The sequence below is a fragment of the Zalophus californianus genome, chromosome 1 (genome assembly GCF_009762305.2).
Source record: "Zalophus californianus isolate mZalCal1 chromosome 1, mZalCal1.pri.v2, whole genome shotgun sequence".
Classification (NCBI taxonomy): domain Eukaryota; kingdom Metazoa; phylum Chordata; class Mammalia; order Carnivora; family Otariidae; genus Zalophus; species Zalophus californianus.
Window position 1 is genome coordinate 44,643,795 of NC_045595.1, and position 21,132 is coordinate 44,664,926.

General features: G+C 36.5%; 1 protein-coding gene across 2 annotated transcripts in view; it reads left to right on the plus strand.

Moving 5' to 3' along the window:
* The window catches only part of CNTN4 (contactin 4), a 987,359-nt gene that overhangs the window by 745,611 nt on the left and 220,616 nt on the right, over positions 1 to 21,132 (plus strand). For both annotated transcript variants that reach the window (XM_027586928.2, XM_027586926.2), the window contains exon 7: positions 9,536 to 9,631. In XM_027586928.2, the coding sequence (XP_027442729.2) occupies positions 9,536 to 9,631 (96 nt within the window). The remainder of the gene's footprint in view (positions 1 to 9,535; positions 9,632 to 21,132) is intronic.

A 21,132-nucleotide genomic window follows, 5' to 3' on the forward strand; every position in this document is an offset into this window, starting at 1 on the left:
AGTGTTTTCACAACCAATTGTATGGCTGGTAGATTTGTGGTCTCTAGGGTTTGATCATGATCTGTGGCCCATGTATCTTCATTTAGTAATATCTTCCCAAGGTTTTTCCTAGAGATTACTGACTTTACAATGGCCTCCTGATACATGCCTTTTCAGCATTTCTTCAGAGGGTATTTATTCTAGTGTTAGTTGAATGTATTTGATTTGCCCTCTAGGGTTGCCCGTTTATTAAGAAGACTCGTACAATGAATTATAACTTGCTAATTTTAATTTTCAGAGGGGAGAAGAAAAGACTATGCAGTAAAAGTACAAAATGAAGAATCATGTTTCTTTCTGTCAAAACTGTAATGATTGTAAGTCTACCAAATTACAGAATTTTTACACTAGATGAAAAACAGATAATTGTATGATATATCACTGACTAACTGATAGCCCTGATCACAAATAACAGACCCATGCAATTTGCATGATGTTGTTTGATATTTTAATCATCTTGGGCATTTCCTGAGCCTCAGGGGTCAGCGGGTGGGAGAGTATTTCTTGTACCAAGCAGTGAATTTATTTCATACCCTGATTGTATTTCAGTCTTAGTGAAGTGTATCTCTAAGCTTTCATATTTAGGTGTGGTAAGTGGCTTGACCCCTTTGATCAGAGACCTTTTCTTAAAGTTACCTTCCAGAGCATCCCTGGCAAGATCCAGCACCCAAAGGTCTTTTGTAGCCAAGATGTTGGGAAATGGTCTGTCATGTGGACAAACACAAGAAAGTTCACTCTAGGCCAAGTCTTGCTGACTCAGTGTGTGAAACAGGAGGGAGAGCAGTGCTCAACAAATACTAATTAAGTAACTACTATGTATCAAACACTGCTGGGGGCACTGTGCTACAGATTGATAAAGACTGAAAAGATTCCTGCCACAGTGAGCCTTTATCCCAAGATAAAGGGATTGAGGGGGGCGTTGGGGAGACAATAAACCAAATAGCATATAAGCAAACAAAGTCATTTGCAGAGGCTGGCGATGATTGCTGTGTAAGACATCATAAAGAGGTGATGTGATGGAAAGTGTCTGGAGCCAGGTGGTGGTCTACTTGAGATAAACCCTCAGAAAAGGCTACTCTGAGGAGGTGACATTTGAATTGAGTCCTGAGGGATGGGAATGATGAGCCAAAGATGAGTCAAGTGCATTTCAAACAAAGGGAACATCAAGTTCAAAGATCTTTAAAAAAGGATTAGCCTTAAAATGTTTGAAGAACAGAAAGCAAAACATGTTTATTATGGTTTAAATAAGGAAGGAGAAAATAACAGGAAATGGGACTGGGTACATAGGCGGGGACCAGATATTAAAGGGCCTTTGTAGAATACAGTGAAGATTTCATATTTTATTTAAAATTTACTAGACCAAATGCTTTTCTGAAACCTTTGTTTCTGTTTGTGTTGTGTAAACATGAAACCAAGGATAGGGAATGCAGCTGCCTAACCATTGACACTCCTGAGTCAGAATGATATGCGAAAAGAGGTGAGCTCCTGTAGAGAAAAATGCTGGTAATAATAGCTTCTATTTTAGAGCACCTGTCTCCAAAGGAGAACAACATTATTTAAGTTGCCATATCACACTAATCACAGTAACCTTGTGAGTTAGATAGGTTCAGGTTTTTATGGAACACATGGAGAAACTCAAACATTTTAAATTGAGTTGTTCTTTGACTTATTAAGTAACACAAAGGTCTAGATAAAATAGAATATGCCAAAAAAGTGTAGAAAGAGAAAAAAAAACTAATATGAGAAATAAAAAGAGCTACCAGGAGAGAGTCATACACTTACAGAGCAAAGGGCAGCAAAGCAACCTTTATTTTCTCAAAAAGTCAAGAAAATAATAGTAGAGGGATGAAAAAGCAAAAGTCTCAAATAGTCAACCAGACAACAAGTATGGTTTCATTTTTTAAATTTAATTCTGTGTAGAAAGAGGCTAAGTATATATACTTCTGGATTAGGTAAACCTGGATTATAATTTATTCTCTTCCTTATACTATATCTTTGATCTTCGGTGTTAACTTGGGTGTTTCTTTGTATAAAATGGATTAATATAATACTTTATAGAGTTTGTTGCAAGGATTAAGTGAATGAACACATGAAAAGTGAGAAATTGAGTTCTTTATGGAAGCTAGTTAAAACTGGCTTTCCATTGTGTTGTTGTTGTTGTTGTTTGCTAATGAGTTAGAATTTACAAAAGTGATTAATTTCCCAAACAGTCCACAGAAGCCTCCTTAACACATACACACATTTTAAGTTCTTGCCTAGGTTTTGTTGCTGGAAACAAAAAATGATGTAGTAATGTGGTGAAAGAGAAAGAGGAGCATAACCTCCTCTTGCAAAATGCAAGATTGCTGACCCCAGGCAAATTTGTCTTTGACAATCTCTACACACCTTTCCTCATCCTATTTTTTAGGTCATTAATTTCTTCTTGAGCTTTCTCAGCCCTATTTTACCCTCCCCATTACTTCATAGATAACATTTTCTTTTGTTTCTTCTTTGGTTAATCAAAACTCCCATTTGAAGAATTCCTACTGCTCTTATTTACTTATTAAGAGGAAGCAATCTGTTTGGATTAATTCACTCTTCACTGTAAATGACTACTTGCAAGCTAATGCATTTATAGCTATTTATGGTTTAAAGTGTAATTTCTGTAATTCCAAAGTAATCCCTAAATTATAGAGTTTTCATCTGGCATGACTAAAGAGGGTAAGAAAAAATTCAGATATTTGGTGGGAGAACATTGTGTTGTCATATTCAGTACCTGGGAGAGCTCCCACAGGCTCTTCCTTTGTACTTGGAAATAAGTGCTCTAAGAATTTTCATAGGGATGTCCATAGTAGCAGCATTAGGACTATGAAAGAACAAAGTCATAAGCCAGTTCTATGAATGAGTCATTTGTAAATTGAGTGTACGTTAACTTAGAAATATTAATAAAGCCCTTTTTATCTGTACAAAGATCTCCAGGAAAGAGAGTTACTTTACTTTTCAATGTCAGATCGCCACCTCAAATCAGATTTTGGTCCCTTACTTTAGACTGCCAACAAATAGGGTATTTAATATCAGATATTTAGCATAGACATACGTTTTTCTTTTGTTTTGTTTTACTTAGTTGTTAGAGAAATAAGATACCTGACATCAATACTTGCAATAAAAGAGGAACTCAAAAAATATTTGCTGAAGATTGGATAAACAAATGGGAAAGTTAACGACATAAGGAAAAGCAAGATAGTGACAAGTGTATCAATATTTTATAATCATATATACATATATTTCAATTTCCATTTATAGCCATCCTATTTCCATCTGGTATACATTGTGAACTTCCAAAACTTTAAGTTCAATGAGTAAATTTATATAATCTGTAAATAATATGTTTCATAATTTATTTCTGTTTCAAACATCATATGTTTGCATCCATTGTAGAAGATAAACAAACATCAGGTTTTTACTGTTTTATGAAAATATTTTCCACCTTTACATTAAAAAGTAACACAAACTTTCTCAGATCATATCATCATAAGAAAAAGTTCTTGAGGAAAATTGTCTGAATCCGTTATATGTGAGTATATCTTAATTGTAAGTCATATAAAGAATACAGTCCATGCGCTGGAAAGAATAAGGTAGCCTGCTTACTTCAGCTCCTGTCTAGACTTAAAAACAATATTAGGTTAGCAAAAAAAGATCTGTTTTAGGCCCTATTAGCATTTTTTGCCATGGGACAATTGACTTGACCACTCTAGTGTTACCTTATCTGGTGGAAGTTCGGACTCACAGGCTTTCCCCCAGTAAGTCACTTTCTTACGGTTTCCTTTGATGGCAAGAAATGATAATGATATTGTTAACATGTATAGGCTACTGACTTTGCATCAGACAGTATGTAAATACTTCATATGCATGATCTTCACCTTTAAAGAGCTCTATGAGATAAGGATTATTATCCTAATATTAGAGATGAAGAAACTGAAGTTCTAGGATATTAAATAACTCACCTACCACCATCATACAGAAAGAAAGTAAGAATACCAGATTTATACTCAGGTCCTTCTGACTACAAAGCCAGTGTGTTAAACCATTATGCAATTCTTCCTCTTGCTGTATATTCTCACTGGGAAACCCAATCAACCATGCCAGTTTCACTAATGGTTTCTTCTTTCTTCCTGAGTGGAAAGGATGTAAAAGATGCAGCTTTGCAATGCCTAAGGTTTTATAAATTTAGACTTGTTTTCAGTAGGAGTCTCTAGAATTCAAGAAACCATGCAAATGTGCATCCACAAATGCATACACTCAGGGAACAATTGGCAAAGTGTCAAAACATAATTTTAAATATACTGTATGATAATCAGCTTTTAAAGTTATGCTCCAAAAATACCTCTTTAAAAAAAATGGTGCAATCATCATTATGGAAATCGTATTATAACAAATGTATTGCTTGACCATTTTTCCAAGCTGATATTGATTTCCTTATGATTGCTACTTTCAAAATTGGAGGAAGCAATAACAAAGGAAACTGGTGATGGAAATTTCTTGTTCTAAGGACACTCTATAAGAATTATTAGGATCCATGCCTACCCAAATCAGAAAAAAAAGTGAATTGTTGTTGTTCCTTTTTAATTTGTAGTGACTAACACATGTACTAAAAATACATGCATTGCTTGCATGTTTACTGTTTCATTCTTCCTCTTTCCTTTTCTCCTGCTTCTTTGTAGATTCTTAACAAACCATGATGTGTGTTATGATCTCATTAACCTCTTCTGGCCATTTTAAAACTAAACTTTTTTCTTTTTTTAAGATTTTATTTATTAGACAGAGAGAGACACAGTGAGAGAGGGAACACAAGCTGGGGGAGTGGGAGAGGGAGAAGAAGGCTTCCCGCAGAGCAGGGAGCCCGATGCGGGGCTCAATCCCAGGACCCTGGGACCATGACCTGAGCCAAAGGCAGACACTTAACGACTGAGCCACCCAGGCGCCCCAAACCTAAACTTCTTATACTCTGGCTTGTCCCACCCTATGAATGGCTTTAGTTCTTCCATGTTCAATGGGTAGTCCCTTAATGATGGCCTGAATATGTTACTTTTTCTTATTTACTGTTATTTCTCAAAAAAATATCTTGGGCCCTCTTGATTTTACTTTCTCTAGAGTACATCCAGGTTTTTATTATAAGGTATCTCTTCCTTTCCTCTAAACATTTAATAACTTTACAGACAGGAAATATGTGGAGATTTTTCCCTCTCACTCTCTGATTTACTCTGCAGTTTGAATTCTAAGTATTCTCATATATTAAGGCCTTTTATTATTTATCACATATTGCAGCTTTAAGACCTTTGTATACTTTTACTCCCTCGGGAATTTAACTGTTAAATCATTTCCTCCATGCACTCAATACACATTACAAGTACTATAGCATATTTTCTAATCTCATTTAAAAATGAAATGCTGATATTACATTCCATAGCAGAATAAAGGACAATTGTTTCCACAGAAAAATATGACATGAAAACACATCTGCCACAAAATTGTGCATCCCTTAGCATATGATTTCTGGAAAAAATTATGTAAAACACTGATGAATGAAGTCAACACCAAAAAGTATAGCCATTTATTTTTTAAAAGTCTACGAACCACGTGTCAGCGAACCATATACAGAGCTGGAAAAACAAGCTGTTTTGAAAAGCCACAATACATGGATATTAATTCCTTGTCATACATATACAGCATTTATTCATCCCTATCTTTAGTAACTGATGGCATTTGTTCAGCTACCTTCCTGACAATGCAACAATCATGCTTCTTAATGAAGTTATTTCTTTTTTTTATTATGTTATGTTAATCACCATACATTACATCATTAGTTTCTGATGTAGTGTTCCATGATTCATTGTTTACATATAACACCCGCTGCTCCATGCAGTACATGCCCTCTTTAATACCCATCACCAGGCCAAGTCATCCCCCCACCCCCCTCCCCTCTAGAACCCTCAGTTTGTTTCTCAGAGTCCATAGTCTCCCATGGTTCATCTCCCCCTCCATTTACCCCCCTTCATTCCCCTCCTGCTATCTTCTTTTTTTTTTTTAACATATAATGTATTATTTGTTTCAGAGGTATAGGTCTGTGATTCAACAGTCTCAATGAAGTTATTTCTGATTGTTTTCTCTTTGTTCAATTTCATCCTTTGCACCTAATGTTTAAAAATCCCTACATTGAGTACTCACCCACAAGGAAAAGCAAAGGAATAGAAGATTTGGAATCAAATGTACCTACTCAAAGCTTTGTGCATTGAAATGTGGATTTTCTTACATATTCACTAAAGAGCTTAATATTCATTCATTCAGTTATTTTTTTTTTTTTTTGTCTCTGAGATAGCTAGTTTGAATGCTCTTTTTCACTGGCTTCACTAAATCATTGGGGAAGCCATAGATTCTGGTGTTTGAGAGCAGTAGCTTTGGAGGGAGACAGATATGAATTTGTATATTTCTGACTACTTCCTCGGTGGGTGAAGATGATACTAAACATCTCTGAGCTTCACTTCTATCATCTTTAAGTTGGGAATTTAAACTCTGATGGAATTAAATGACATCTATATGAAAAGTGCTTGGCACATGGTATGACCTTAATACATTTTGCAGGTAGATGCTATTATTGCTATTAGAGCAATGGTCATGCTAATAGAGCATTATCCCTAATATATTCTAACTATCTTGTAATGTCTGTTGCTAACCATCATTACCTAGTACCAAGGCTTTAGAAATAAAATGACTCTTAGAAAAATAATATACGTGGGAATTTGCTGAGAAATGCCTGAGCCATGAGTATATACGCTTCAAAAAATACCATTCACACACATAATTCTTTGATTTCTACAGTTATCATGCTGCCAGTAATTATGATCTAGATGGGTAGTTATATCTAAAAAGGCCTGTTTTGGACATGAAATTTTTCCTTAAATGTGCTTAAATGCAGTGACCTTTGTTTAGCTTCTATAGCTCTCTAGAATTTTCTCTAGAATTCATTTACTATTTGGAACACTCTCATAAATAAAATGTTTGGGTTATGATTTGCCACTGTATTGTGGCATTTTTCAGTGGACAGAACAAACATATACTGAACACCAAACTTGTAGCATGACAGGCATTGTGTTTGGTCTTGTGCTTTTCAAGTATTATCTTATTTAATTGTTGCCCATGACTCTTACTTGAAAACAAAGCACATTTATTCACATTTATTTATGAGAAACTGAAGACTTGCCCAAGGTCAGCAACATGGCTAATATATGGCAGAGTTGATTTCAAAGTCAAATCTGTCTAAATGCAATCTTTTCATTCACTATGTAAGTAGGGTTTCCCATGTGGAATTTATTTCAACTAACTACTAAGAAATATGTCTAAATATTTTCTCAAATAGCAGATTAATGTGATTTATTCTGACTGCCCAGTCCTTGTAGAACCGCATGAATTCATAAACCAAAAAGGAAGAAAGAGAAATCTAGTTTTTTAAATTCAGTAAGGTCAGTTAAAAATCATTGCATGTGTTTCTCATTTCTTAATGCCCCTTCTCTAGTCATAACCGTGGTGCATTTTGCCTGGATAAGACTTGATCTCTGTTATCTATTCGTCCTTAATTTTTCATGCAACTCTAAAGATTGGTTGGGATGTTTGTGCAAAGACTTAGATGATGTATTCTAAGAACCTCTGTGGAGAAGTGACAATTCAGAGTGATTCACTGTTACTTTTAGGGATAATGGTTTACAATATTAAACCATTTTCCATAATAAAGTTTTTTAAATCTCTCAGTTAATCTCTTTTGAAGAGCCATGTCCTTGAAAGAAAATATCATGTCTTAGTGTCACTTGATACTCCTTGGATTAAAATAATTGTATTACAGCAGAAATGTAATTCAACTTATAGTACTTCTCTGTATTGTGCTGAATATGTACATGTCTCCAGGTACCCTGTTTCACACCTTAACTCTGACATATGTTTGGCTTTCTATGATTAAGTGTTACCTGTCAGTCGTGCCCACTGTACTCTTGGGTCCCTACAGGGCAGAAGCTGTAGAGGATACAATATTTGTATCCTGAGCTGACAACCAAATCATGTTTAATGAAATTTTTATAAGTACTCCATTGATGAAAATAATAATGTATGATCTTAAAATTTGCATAATTCCAGAAGTTGGTAATGAAGATATGTATGTGTCTAAGTTTTTTAATATCCTGCCCTCTCCTTAAAGTCAAGCCTGACTGTAGAAACATCCCATTTTGTAACTGCAGGAAGCTCTCCTCTTTCTCCCCCTAGCTTCATCGCTCATTAACGTAGCCTTTAACAAACCTCATGGTGCCTCTCCTTGCTAGCCTGTAAAATGGAGATATTAATGGTAATTAGCTCATATAATTATTGTTAGGATCACTTCAGATAATTGTCATAAAATATTTACCAAAATGACCAACATGGAGGAAATAGTCAATAAATGTCCATGTACTCTAGTGTGCATATTGAGATAGCCTTGCAAACCTGCAGAATATACTTGGCTTGGAATAATCCTCAAATCTGATAAGAGGTTATTAAATCAAATGTTTTAGATAACAAAAAAATGAAATGGCACTTAAAATACTTCCTGTTGAGAGGATTTACATTTGGGAGGATGGAAGAAAAACCATTTTTTTCAACAGTAATATGTCACTTTATTAGACATATTTTTTACATTAACTCATTTTTATTGGCAACTGCTTATTCACTGACTCAAACTGTGATCTTTGGGTTTGTAATATCTTATCTTTCTTACCAGACTTGACCTCCTTGACAGAGGGGAACTTTTTTTTTTTTTCCCAAACAGAACCTTGGACAGTACCTTATAAATTTTTAAAAATATGCAAGAACTTTGAAACAATTATGTATGTGTGCATATGTCTGTTTATACAATATACATTGTATATAATGTGTGTGTGCATATATAGGGAGAGTCATATGCTAGGTATTTATAGAGTGACACATATAATTGCACATAATAAATGGTTTGTGAAGTGAATAGAATTGAGTATCAGATAACATGAATTTACATCCTGATAATGATATTTAATTACAAAAACGATGTTGGTGAAGTCACTTAACATCATTAAACCTTGGTTTCTTCACTTAGATATGCACTGTCCGATAGAACTTTCTTCAGTGATGTGAATGTTCTATTTCTCTGCTATCCAATATGGTAACCACTAGCTACATGTGGCTGTTGAACACAAAATGTAACTAGTATAGCTGAGGAACTGGTGTACATTTTATTTAATTTTATGTGTTTTAAATCTAACTAGACACATGTGGCAAGTAGCTCCATTACAGTATAGACACAGAATCAAGGATGACAGGACAAAGAGGCTACACTGAATTTCCTTGCTGTGCGTGATACAGAGGCTGATTTTCAGCAGAAGACTATCCTCTTTTGAAACAACTATACTATCCCATAGTATCTTAGGCCTTTTTAATTTAAACCCTTTTCCTTTATTTCCCTTAACAGATCTTGAAAACTTTAAAACAAGAACAAGAAGCACTGTGTCTGTCCGTCAAGGTCAGGGGATGGTACTACTGTGTGGCCCACCAGCTCATTCAGGAGGTAAACTATAAATGCACTGAAATGTCTACACTTGATTTGCTGCTATTTTTCTTGCTGATTTTCCACGCCCCTTGGCACTAGCTAAAGGAAAAGTATCATTTGCAGAGATTCCCGAAGTCCCTCTGTGTCAAGGAAGAATCGTTGTCAATGCCTCCCATAATTAGGATAGGAAAATATCAGATTCTACAAACATTCTACCTGACTGCTATCTACCTGGCACAAGGGGGAAGACACCTGAGTCCATTGAGATCAGAATCCTGTTGCTTGGTAAGGCAATGTAGGTAAAGTTACCAGTACTTTCTCCAACTTGATTGGTTTCAAAGCTGAATGTTGCTTTATTTCATCTTGTGTTTGGTCTGGGAAAGGATCAGATCCAATCCAGGATCACTTTGTAAAGACTCATAATAACTGGATCAATGAGGGATCCATTTGAATTATTTTTGTTTATTTTTCCAAGTTTTTATTTAAATTCCTGTTAATTAACATACAGTGTAACATAAGTTTCAGGTGTAAAATTTAGTGATTTGTCACTTACATACAACACCCAGTGTTCGTCACAAGTGCCCTCCTTAATACTCAATAAAGAAATAAATAAATAAGGAATTCATTTGACTGCAAATAACTGAAAACCCAGCTAACACAGGCTTCAACAGACTGGAGTTTGTGTTGTTCTCACACACGTTTCCAGAGTTATGTAATCTAAAGTTGATACCACTTCTTGAAGATGTTTTCCAGGATGCAAGCCGTTTCTTGCATCCTTTTCTGTAGTCCTTAACGTGTGATATGGCTAGGGTACATAGGTGCAGTCCAAACAGGAAGAAATAGAAATAGTCAAGGACAAAAGTCAAAAGTCTCCATCTTAGTTTGCCTTTGTATTATGAAAGTTTTGCTTTGCCCGACGACTTATACCTACATGTCACTGATCACCCCCAGTGACAAAAGAGACTGAAAAATCAAGTATTTTATACAGATCAAAATCATAATTTTGTAATAAAGGAGACTATAGAGACATGCTGTATAGGCAACTTACAATGTCTGCCAAAAAGACTAACGATGACTGAAAGGCAAATCTGACTTCCCATAAAGGGCTCAATAGTGTGGAGGTTTAATAGATAATGATATTTATTAGGATTCCTCTAAAGCTTGAGGTAACAAGATTGATAAACTCTATTCTTGGGAATTCTGGCTAAAGTTGAATTTGCTATCTGCTATCCTTGTTATCTTAATTTTCTGTTTGGCTTAACACATGATGAAAAGAAAAAAAATATTTTAAACTGAGAATTTGAAAACACCCTTTAATTTTTGTCCTGTATTCTAAAGTTGTAACTTTTCCTTGCTCGTCTAATACCCCAGCTAAGCATTCCAGCAGGAAATAACAATTAGCAAACTAGCTAAAATACTTGTACTCTGACATGACAAGTATAAAAAGCAGATGGAAGAGACTAGATTGAAGACATGGAATTATTCAAGATTCTGGTTTTTGAAGACTGGCAGAGAATCCAGATTAGATTTTGGTAGTTTGTGTTCTGAGAGATGGGTTTACTCCTTAGGGCTCCCATTTTCCTTTCAAGTTAGTATCAGAAGCATTAAATTTGGGGTCCAGGACATGAGTTCTAGTCCTGACTCTGTTTCAAATCATTATTTGATATTGAGCAAATATTTTCACTCTTCTTATCTATAAAATGAGGAGATGAAAGGAAATCTCTCAGATCCCGTTTAGTTGTATCATTACATGGTAATAACTCAATAAAGGCTAAACATATTTATCCAGTAGGTTTGCATTATTGAAGCTCTATCATTTTTATGAAGAAGGCAATTAACTGGACATACACTTAGGTTAAAGTCAAGCTCACTCAGACTAACTTTTCTCTTCCTATGATGAAATCAGATCAAAATAAGAATTAAAGGTTTTGCTGATTTCTTCTGCAGTCTACCTCACAGCATTAAACTTTCATAACATGGCAGCAATTCCAAAAAATTAATCTTGTAGGCATATTAAGAAACAAAGTACCCCGGGCGCCTGGGTGGCTCAGTTGGTTAAGCGACTGCCTTCGGCTCAGGTCATGATCCTGGAGTCCCGGGATCGAGTCCCGCATCAGGCTCCCTGCTCAGCAGGGAGTCTGCTTCTCCCTCTGACCCTCCCCCCTCTCATGCTCTCTCTCTGTCTCTCATTCTCTCTCTCAAATAAATAAAATTTTTAAAAAAGATTCTATAAAAAAAAAGAAACAAAGTACCCCACTACTCCGTGGTATAATAGTATCTTTGGGAAAGGCAAAGCACCTGGAGTGTTGCTGAGCCACTACACAGTGAGACACCTGAAGACTTTTCCCTTCCCACAGAGAAATATATTAAACATTTTCATAGACATCCCCTGCAATGTGCTTGTCTCTGCTGGCAGCAGTCAGCAGCTCTGAAATCTGGTTTCTTGAGCTGTGCTGACATTCCTGACAGTTCTGATGGTGAGAGACAAGGAAATAAATATTCTCATTATGGACTTTATTAGAACTTGCATGCTCAGTAACACTGTGGGCAAGGCAGGCAAGGCAAGGAAATGTGCAAGAAAACCAAGAGGATCTTGAAGGGTGTAAGAGAGCATCGCAGAGAGCCATCAGTTTGAGGCAGTGGAGTCAATGATTATCTGATAAAATCCCCCCAATTACTCAAAACCTTTCAGTGCAAACTGTGCCGCAGTGATTCTTTCGTTGCTTCTCCAGGCTGTGTATCACCTGAAAGCCGGCAGAATCACCATGAGCCACTGGACATACTGAGCGTTTTAGACCCAGCATATGGTATCCCAGTTTCAATTGTAACAGATCATGCAGAGGGAAGGAAATGAGTCAGCCTTTTACTGTGTCAGTGGGATACTGAGTAATGGCGTGAAATCCACTGTAAAGGATGCTGCATGTCCTCTTTCAAAAGCTGTGCAGTGTCAGACCTTCTTAGGGTAACATAGAAATGAGCAACAATTAATCTCTTTTGAAAAGCATTTCAGTCTGCAGATATATCCAGTACTTTACCAATAACTACATGTAGCATCTTTGTCATCTTTTGGTTAATAGATACAAATTCAGTTGTGATGTCATTGCGTAGATTTTACTATTAAATCTTAACACAAACACCAAACAATAGAAATCACTGTGATGGGCTCTGGTTGTCCATGGTGTCCCTTCATATTAAAAATAGAGTTTATTGAGATCCAGAATTTTCTCCTTGCTTTCCATCAACTCCAAAGTCATTTGGCACCAGGAATTCATGATGCTTAACCAAGCTCTCATTAAATAGCAATAGAACCAAGGTACTTTGAGATTATTCCTGCCAATATACTAAAATTGTATTATTCACCAGTGAATTCCTCATGAACTGTTCAAGGGAGGTTTTTGTTCTCACCTTCCTTTTATATGTCACCAAGATCCTTGCTATTCAAAATGTGGTCCCTGGGCCAGCAGCATTCTGCCTCACCTGGCAGCTTGTTAAAAAGACAGTTTCAGGCTCCACCCAGAGCCTAGTGAATAAGTGAATAAGAATTCACATTTTAATAAGATCTCCAAGTGATTCATATGCACATTACAGTTTGAGAAGCCCTGAGCTATATCTGTGATTCTCTCACACACACACCTCACTTCCAGCCAGTGATGGGCAGGAAGCTGAGGTATAACCAGGGCAACATGTTAAAACCATAGGTGTCCCACCACTTCCCAAGGATATTCTGATTCCACAAATCTATTGTTTTAGAGACTCTAAGGCAGCACCAGATTTAAGATGCACCCACTTTGATCACCTTCTACAAATCCAGCCCAGATTCACATTGCTGAGATAGAGGCCTTTGATTTCCACATCACCCAAGCAGAAGGGTTGAGCACTTTTATTTTAAAAGAATTTAAAATAAAATATAATCACCTCAGGATTTACCTTTACTTCATGTATTTTTGTGGTTGTTGATAAGGGAGATGAACAATCAAGAAAAACTGGCTTTTTCTTAAGTATTTATCTTCAAAAATAGCATTTTATATCTGGCCAGCTTTTACTACATTATTATTAGTGAAAGTATGGTTTCCTAGAGTATTAAAAAGAAACCACATGATTCTGATTCTAAGATGATTTTCATTGTTACGGGTTTCATAGAAACCAGCTATAATTGTCATCATTAGATGCTTTTATACAGAACACATTCCCATTAAAGTTGGATTCTGTTCACATAGCATGAGATGCAGGGACCTTATAACAGAACATCTGTAGAGTTCTTCATGGTGTTTATAATGTTTTAGTTTCCATTATATTATCTCTGATCCTCACAATAATCCTTTAAGAAGTAAGAACACGTATTTCATAGATAAGGAAATCGAAGCAAAGAGATTATGTGGGGTCACACACTAATCAATGGCAGGGTCAAGAGTTATCTTTGCCTAGAACGTGACCCTTTTTTTTCCCAGTCCAGGAGACAACAGTAGAAACAAGTACTGGATTCTCTATGCCAGGGGTTCTTTGGGCCCCATTCCAGATCAATTAAGTGTGCCTTTCTTGAGAGGGGTCCTCTGGCATCATTTATATTTTCAAAAGCACTGTACATGATTCTAATATGCAGCCAGGGTGGAAAATGTGTGCCTCTGCATTACAAAATCAAGTAGATCTTGTCTCAGCAGAACCTCTCTGTTTGCAAACATTTTCAGGGGCCAGGGAATTTGATTTGATCTGTACATATCCACAAATATAATAATCCTAAAAGAAGCATGCCTTCCCACAGTGTAGTTATTTCAGCTAGATCATTTTGTATTTACTGTGGGACAGAGGAAAAATCATGAAACTGGGACACTTACATTCCAGACCCAGATCTCCTATTACCTTACTATGTGGTCTTGGGCCACTTATGTAACTTCTCTGAGCCCTATTTGGTTTCCGTCATCCCACACATACTGTTCCTAGCATCCAGATGTCACCTTCAGGATCGGGCTCACCCAGTTTCTTAATGAGTTCAAACCATGCTGACAGGTCTTGGACCTGGACTGATGTTGCTATGCTAAAATGTTTCTCCTCTATGCCCAGAATAATCTTCAAGACAACCACATTTTGTCAAGCTGACAGCTCTGCCTAACCCCACTCCATGCCTTATTCCTAACCCTTGCCTCATACTCGGCCCCTATGCTTACCAGTTCTATGTACCTTCAGACTTTCAGATGCATCTTTATTTGCTCCAAACATCAATTCATTTTACTATAGTATAGACACTAAGTTTAGCTCTGGCCCTCATGTCTCACCCAAAGACGCACTCAGAGCCAAACCTGGGACCATAACACACTGTCCTTTGGATTTTAAGTATTGCTGACATTTACTTATTGGACCCCATCCATCATATCATACTCCCTGGAAAATTGACATCAGAATGGATGGATTCTAGTTTTATCACCATGTGATTTGGACAACTGGCCACTTTCCTCAAGAAGCAGTCCCTCCACTTCCAGTTGATTCCCTCTACTTTCTCTCATCCACATTTTAGGCTCCGACTCTTTCCCTATATCTTTGTTTCCAGCATAACTCTCAAATCCTTATAGAGTATTATGCTACCAAAATTAAATTTATATTTTGTAAATCCCTCGAATATGTTGTTAGAATAAAAAAATGTAATAAATGTGGCAACAATCTGCACAGTTAAAGGCTTCCTAAAATATGTAGGAATAAATTTAACCAAGGAGGTTAAAGACCTGTACTCTGAAAACTATTAAGACATTGATGAAAGAAATTGAAGACAACAAAACAAATGTCAAGATATTCTCAAAAATTGGAAGAATTAATATTGTTAAAACACCCATACTCTACAAAGCAATCTACAGATTCAGTGCATTTCCTATCAAAATACAAGTAGCATTTTTCACAAAGCTAGAACAAAATTTATATGGAATCCCAAAAGACCCTGAAGAGCCAAAGTAATCTTAAGAAAGAATAACAAAGCTAGAGGTACCACAATCCCCGATTTCAAGATAAACTACAAAGATGTAGTAATCAAAACAAGATGGTACTGGCACAAAAATATCCACATAGATCAATGGATCAGTATAGAAAGCCCAGAAATAAACCCATGCTTATATGGTCAGTTAAACTACAGTAAAGGAGGCAAGAATATACAATGGGGGAAAAGACAGTCTCTTCAATAACTGTTGGAAAACTGAACAGCTATATGCAAAAGAATGAAACCAGACCACTTTCTTAAACCACACACAAAAATAAACTCAATGGATTAAAGACTTAAATGTAAGATGTGAAACCATAAATCTTCTAGAAGAAAGCACAGGCAGGAATCTCTTCGACGTTGGCCTTAGCAACATTTTTCTGAATATGTCTCCTCAAGCAAGGGAAACAAAAGCAAAAATAAACTATTGGGACTACATCAAACTGAAAAGCTTTTGCACTGGGGTGCCTGGGAGGCTCAGTCAGTTAAGCATCTGACTCTTGATTTTGGCTCAGGTCATGATTTCGGGGTCATGAGATCAAACCCTGTGTTGGACTGCATGCTGGGTATGGAACCTGCTTAAGAATCTTACTCTCAGATAGCAGGAGGGGAAGAATGAAGGGGGGGAAACTGGAGGGGGAGACGAACCATGAGAGACTATGGACTCTGAAAAACAAACTGAGGGTTCTAGAGGGAAGGGGGCTGGGGGGATGGGTTAGCCTGGTGATGGGTATTTAAAGAGGGCACGTTCTGCATGGAGCACTGGGTGTTATGCACAAACAATGAATCATGGAACACTACATCAAAAACTAATGATGTAATGTATGGTGATTAACATAAAAAAATTTAAAGAGAAAAAAAAGAATCTTTCTCTCATCCTCTGCCCCTCCCCACTCGCTCTCTAAAAAAAAAAAAAAAAGTACAAACTTCCAGTTATAAAAGGAATAAGTCATAGGAATGAAAAGAACAGCATAGGGAATACAGTCAGTAATGTAATAACTTTGTGTGGTGACAGTAACTTAAGATTATCATGGGGAGCATTGTATAGACATGTCAAATCACTATGTTATATACCTGAAACTAATATAACATTGTAGGTCAACTACACTTCAGTAAAAAAACATATATATTAGGGGTCAGTCAAACTTGGATAAACCACCTTTTTAAATATTTTTATGGAAAATGCATTCTGAGTTTTATGTCTAACCTAAGAAACTTCGTATATTTACTTAAATGGACATCTATTGCAATTTAATGAGGAAAAGGTAACCTTTAGTAGTAGGTTAATCAGTACCACAGACTACTAGGTATTTTTTGAGGGCGGTGTTTTCTATTTTGTTTTGTTTTTGGCATTAAACATTCTTTTTTTTTTAAGATTTATTTTTTTATTTGAGAGAGAGCAAGAGAGGAGGTCAGGGGGGAGGGCCAGAGGGAGAGGGAGAGAGAGTCTCCAGCACAATGTGGGGCTTGATATCAAGACCCTGAGATCATGACCTGAGCCCAAACCAAAAGTCAGACGCTAATCGACTGAGCTACCCACGTGCCCCAAGCATTAAACATTTTTAAGGCAGTCTTGTTTGTGCTGTTTGACTCTACCATATTCCTTTGAAATCTGTGAACCTGAACTCCTTCATCTGATATGTAATGGTCCAATTCCTCCCTTTTTCTTTTCCTTCTTATTTTGCCAATCAAAGGAGATTTTAGACATTAGTGATTTAGTCAGCATAGAGTAATGTGAAACAGTTTGGAAGGTGATGCTTTTCTTCATTCATTAAGCCTCCCTTTTTTCACTGATTGAGCAGAATAAAGAGCCACATTGAGCAGGGACTATTTGTTATAAACTGTCCCACACAAATGGCATGGTGGAGTGTTTCATATTTGGGAGGATAGGCCACTAGGATTATTTGTCTTTATTATACCAAATACAGGCTCCATTTCTCACAGCCATGAGATCATTTAGTCCAAAGAAAGAATCAGCAAAGGAAGCAAAAGGAGGGAATTAGGACTTGCATGTCTCGAAGAATGACATGCTTCTCCCCCACTAGATAGGACTACAAGAATGAGGGTCAATATTTCTGATGTCAATCATCTCCACAATTAGTTAGTTAAGCTTATTCTGTGATACTACTGACATACTTTTTGCCTTTGATTTTCCTATCAGCTCTTTAAAACAACCTGAATGTTTTATGACCACATTTTTTGTGCCTTGATGTCAATAACTATATATTTATGAATAGAAAAAAATGAGTATATAACTAGCAAACATTCGCTAGCCATAGAATAATTCTAAACCTTATGCAGCCAAGCCACCAATTTCTTAAATTAAACTGTATAGAAAATTGCTGGTCTGGGTTCTAAGAAGACTTCCCCAGGAATGATAGCCATATAACTTTCTACCTAATTCTCCTTTTAATTCTAGTTAGAGAGATGTTGAAGCTGTTTTGCAGCTATAGCAAATCCATAGCACTTAGAAATAAACTCAACTACTGAATAAATAGCAATTAATTAAATTTCTTTGTGTTCAGTAGCCTAAAGAGAATCATTTAGTTGGAAAAAAGTTATTCCTGAAATAAATTTCAAAAAATTCTTTTTCTATCTATTCTTTTCCTTCTTTGCTTCTGTGTAAATGTTTCTATGTTCATTATTTGGCAGAAACCAAAGCATTTTAGTTAATTAATGATGGCCTTAATTACCCAACATCTCTCCTGACAGTTACTCTGTATTTAATTTAATTTAATGATAAGCAGTATATAAGAGTATTTGTGGATAGATTTTAAATTCAAGTTGGAAATGTTTCTCTTTTTTTTTTTAACATAAAAAAAATCAAAGAGATTATCTCCAGGTTTGATCCTTAGAACCGGAGGCCCATTGATCAAAGTCAGGGCCAAATGCATTAGCACCAAAAGAAATGGCATTTGGGAACTGAGATTTGATCCATAAAGCTGAATGATGTGCAAACTGTGATCATTCAACAAAGCTCAATTTCATGTTGAGCTTTCTCTTTTGGAGTCGTCCTGTCCCAGAAAGCAGTGAAGGATGATATTGTGTTGGAACACAGGTGCTAGTTGGGATGTGAAGAATCTGGAGATGTGAAAAGCACATTACATATCCAGTAGAGTACTACCAGGGATGTACCAGCCAGAACAGAACAAATGATCAACACTGATCTTTCAACAAAATGAACCTGGCTGAGCATTTCATAAATAATCCAGTGGACAATCACTGCAGGATGTATAGGAACCATTCTTGTTTTAATACCCACTGGAAATATGTCCTATGAATCTCATCTTTTCAGCTGAGGAAGAAACAAGCAGCTCTTTGGATACGTTTTCAGCAAGGAATTGGTGTTTTGTCAGGTCAGTGCATCATGATGTTACATTGAATTAAGCAGGATAATGGTGCAGTATATAGAATGAGGAAATGCTGCCTGAGTCCTGGAAATTTGGAAATGGATTCTGGTTGGGAGATCAGAAAGTGAAGGCTCCAAATGTTCAGTACCTTCAGGGATCTTGATCCTGTGAGTATTAAAGAACAAATAGGAAGTCAGCCATTTTTCTGCTGTCTGTACTTTGTAACTCATTCAGTTACTTTTCAGACATTTAGGAAGACAATAACTTAAGTAGGGCCAAATCAAAGACTGGAGAAAACTACACATTTGGCCAAGTAAAGTTCACATCCAAAAAAATAAATTTTAGCATTTTGTCTAAAGATGGGGCTGTAGCTTCTGATGCTGTGTAGTATCCAAATACTGATTTAAAAGAAAATGATTTAATTAAGTGGCTGAACATTCATCAAAGACGAAGAGTATGGATGAAAAACTTTTTTTAACCAATCATGCTGATTTGTCCTAACTGTACTCACTAATGATTTTGTCATTTGAAACATGTAGAATAAATAAAAAATTCCAAATGGAGCAGTAAGAGTTCTACATGGAGACCAACCCTATCTACATAATGAGCCAGAAGATATGTCAGATCTTTAATCCAGCAGCTGATTGGGAGAATGTTCATGATCTCTTACATAGATACTGGCTACTGACAAAACAACTGATAGCTATTCTATACCGAGCCAAGAAAGCTCTTCACATCTCCACGTGTAACACACCCAATTTTTTTCACATCAGATAGTTGCAGGTTAACACATTATCATAATCTTCAGTGTCAAAATTAGTCCCTGGTTAGGAGTTGTGTTACAACAACACTCCACAGGAATTCATAAATCCATATGGCGGGCACAGCTGGAGAGATAGTTGCAGTTGATAATGTAGCATTTCAGAAATATCCAAAGAATTTCTACTTTGTGAAGTAATTTGGAATTTGTATGCTTTCTCATTCTCTTAAACAAAATATAGGCTAGAGAACACCTGGGAAACTCCAGAATAGTTTGGTTATAGGTGTTTGAGGTCAAGTTCTTACCACTTTATGCAAACTTTTGCCTTTTGAAAAGATAAACAAGATTTTAAAAATAAAATGTAGCTGACTTAAGTATCATATTTCTTCCATTTGTTGTTCCGACTTACTGTAAAATAAGATAAGTATAACACAGCTCTGAAACGAACACCTAGATGTAAGAAAGACATTCCTACGCCTTCTTCTCTGAGTCTTGGTACTGTTTGAATTTGTTCACTCTATCTGCAAGCCAGCATTCCTTACCAACATACGGTTCCAGGTTATTTCAGTGGAAATGGTTGTGATAAATGAGATTTATAATTGGGTCCTAATGGAGTACGTAAATTAAGATTTCAAGATTGAAGAGAATAGATTGCTTTTAAAAAGTAAAAATATCTAACTCTGGCAGAACCTCTCAGTTGCCAAGCATTGGCGTAGATGTGGTGGATGTAACAGTGAGCAAAAACAGAATGATCCCACTGCCATAAGACTTACAGGCCTGTTGGGAAGTAAGGGGGTACCCAGATAGTCATACTGGAATGTGTGCTTTTGGTTATGGGCTGGAAGAGGAACAGGGTTCAGTGATCTGATCGTATAAAATACAAGCATACCTCAGAAATATTGTGGGTTTGGTTACAGACCAGTGCAATAAAGCAAATATTGCAATAACATGAGTCAAATGAATTTTTTTGTTTCTCAGTGCATATAAAAGTTGTATGTACACACTATACGGTAGTCTATTAAGTGTGCAATAGCATTATGTCTAAAAAAACCGCACATACCTTAATTAAAAATATTTTATTGCTAAAAAATGCTAACCGTTATCTGAGCTTTCAGCGAGTCATAATCTTTTGGCTGGTGGAGGTTCTTGCTTTGACATTGATGGCTGCTAATTAATCAGTGTGATGGTTGCTGAAGGTTGGGGTGGCTGTGGCAATTTCTTAAGATAGTGAAGTTTTCTGCATCAGTTGACTCTTTGTTTCACTTGAACACACTTAGAAGCCATTGTAGGGGGGCGCCTGGGTGGTTCAGTCGTTAAGCGTCTGCCTTCAGCTCAGGTCATGATCCCAGGGTCCTGGGATCGAGCCCCACATCGGGCTCCCTGCTCAGCCCTCTCTCACTGTGTCTCTCTCTGTCAAATAAATAAATAAAATCTTTTTAAAAAAAAGAAG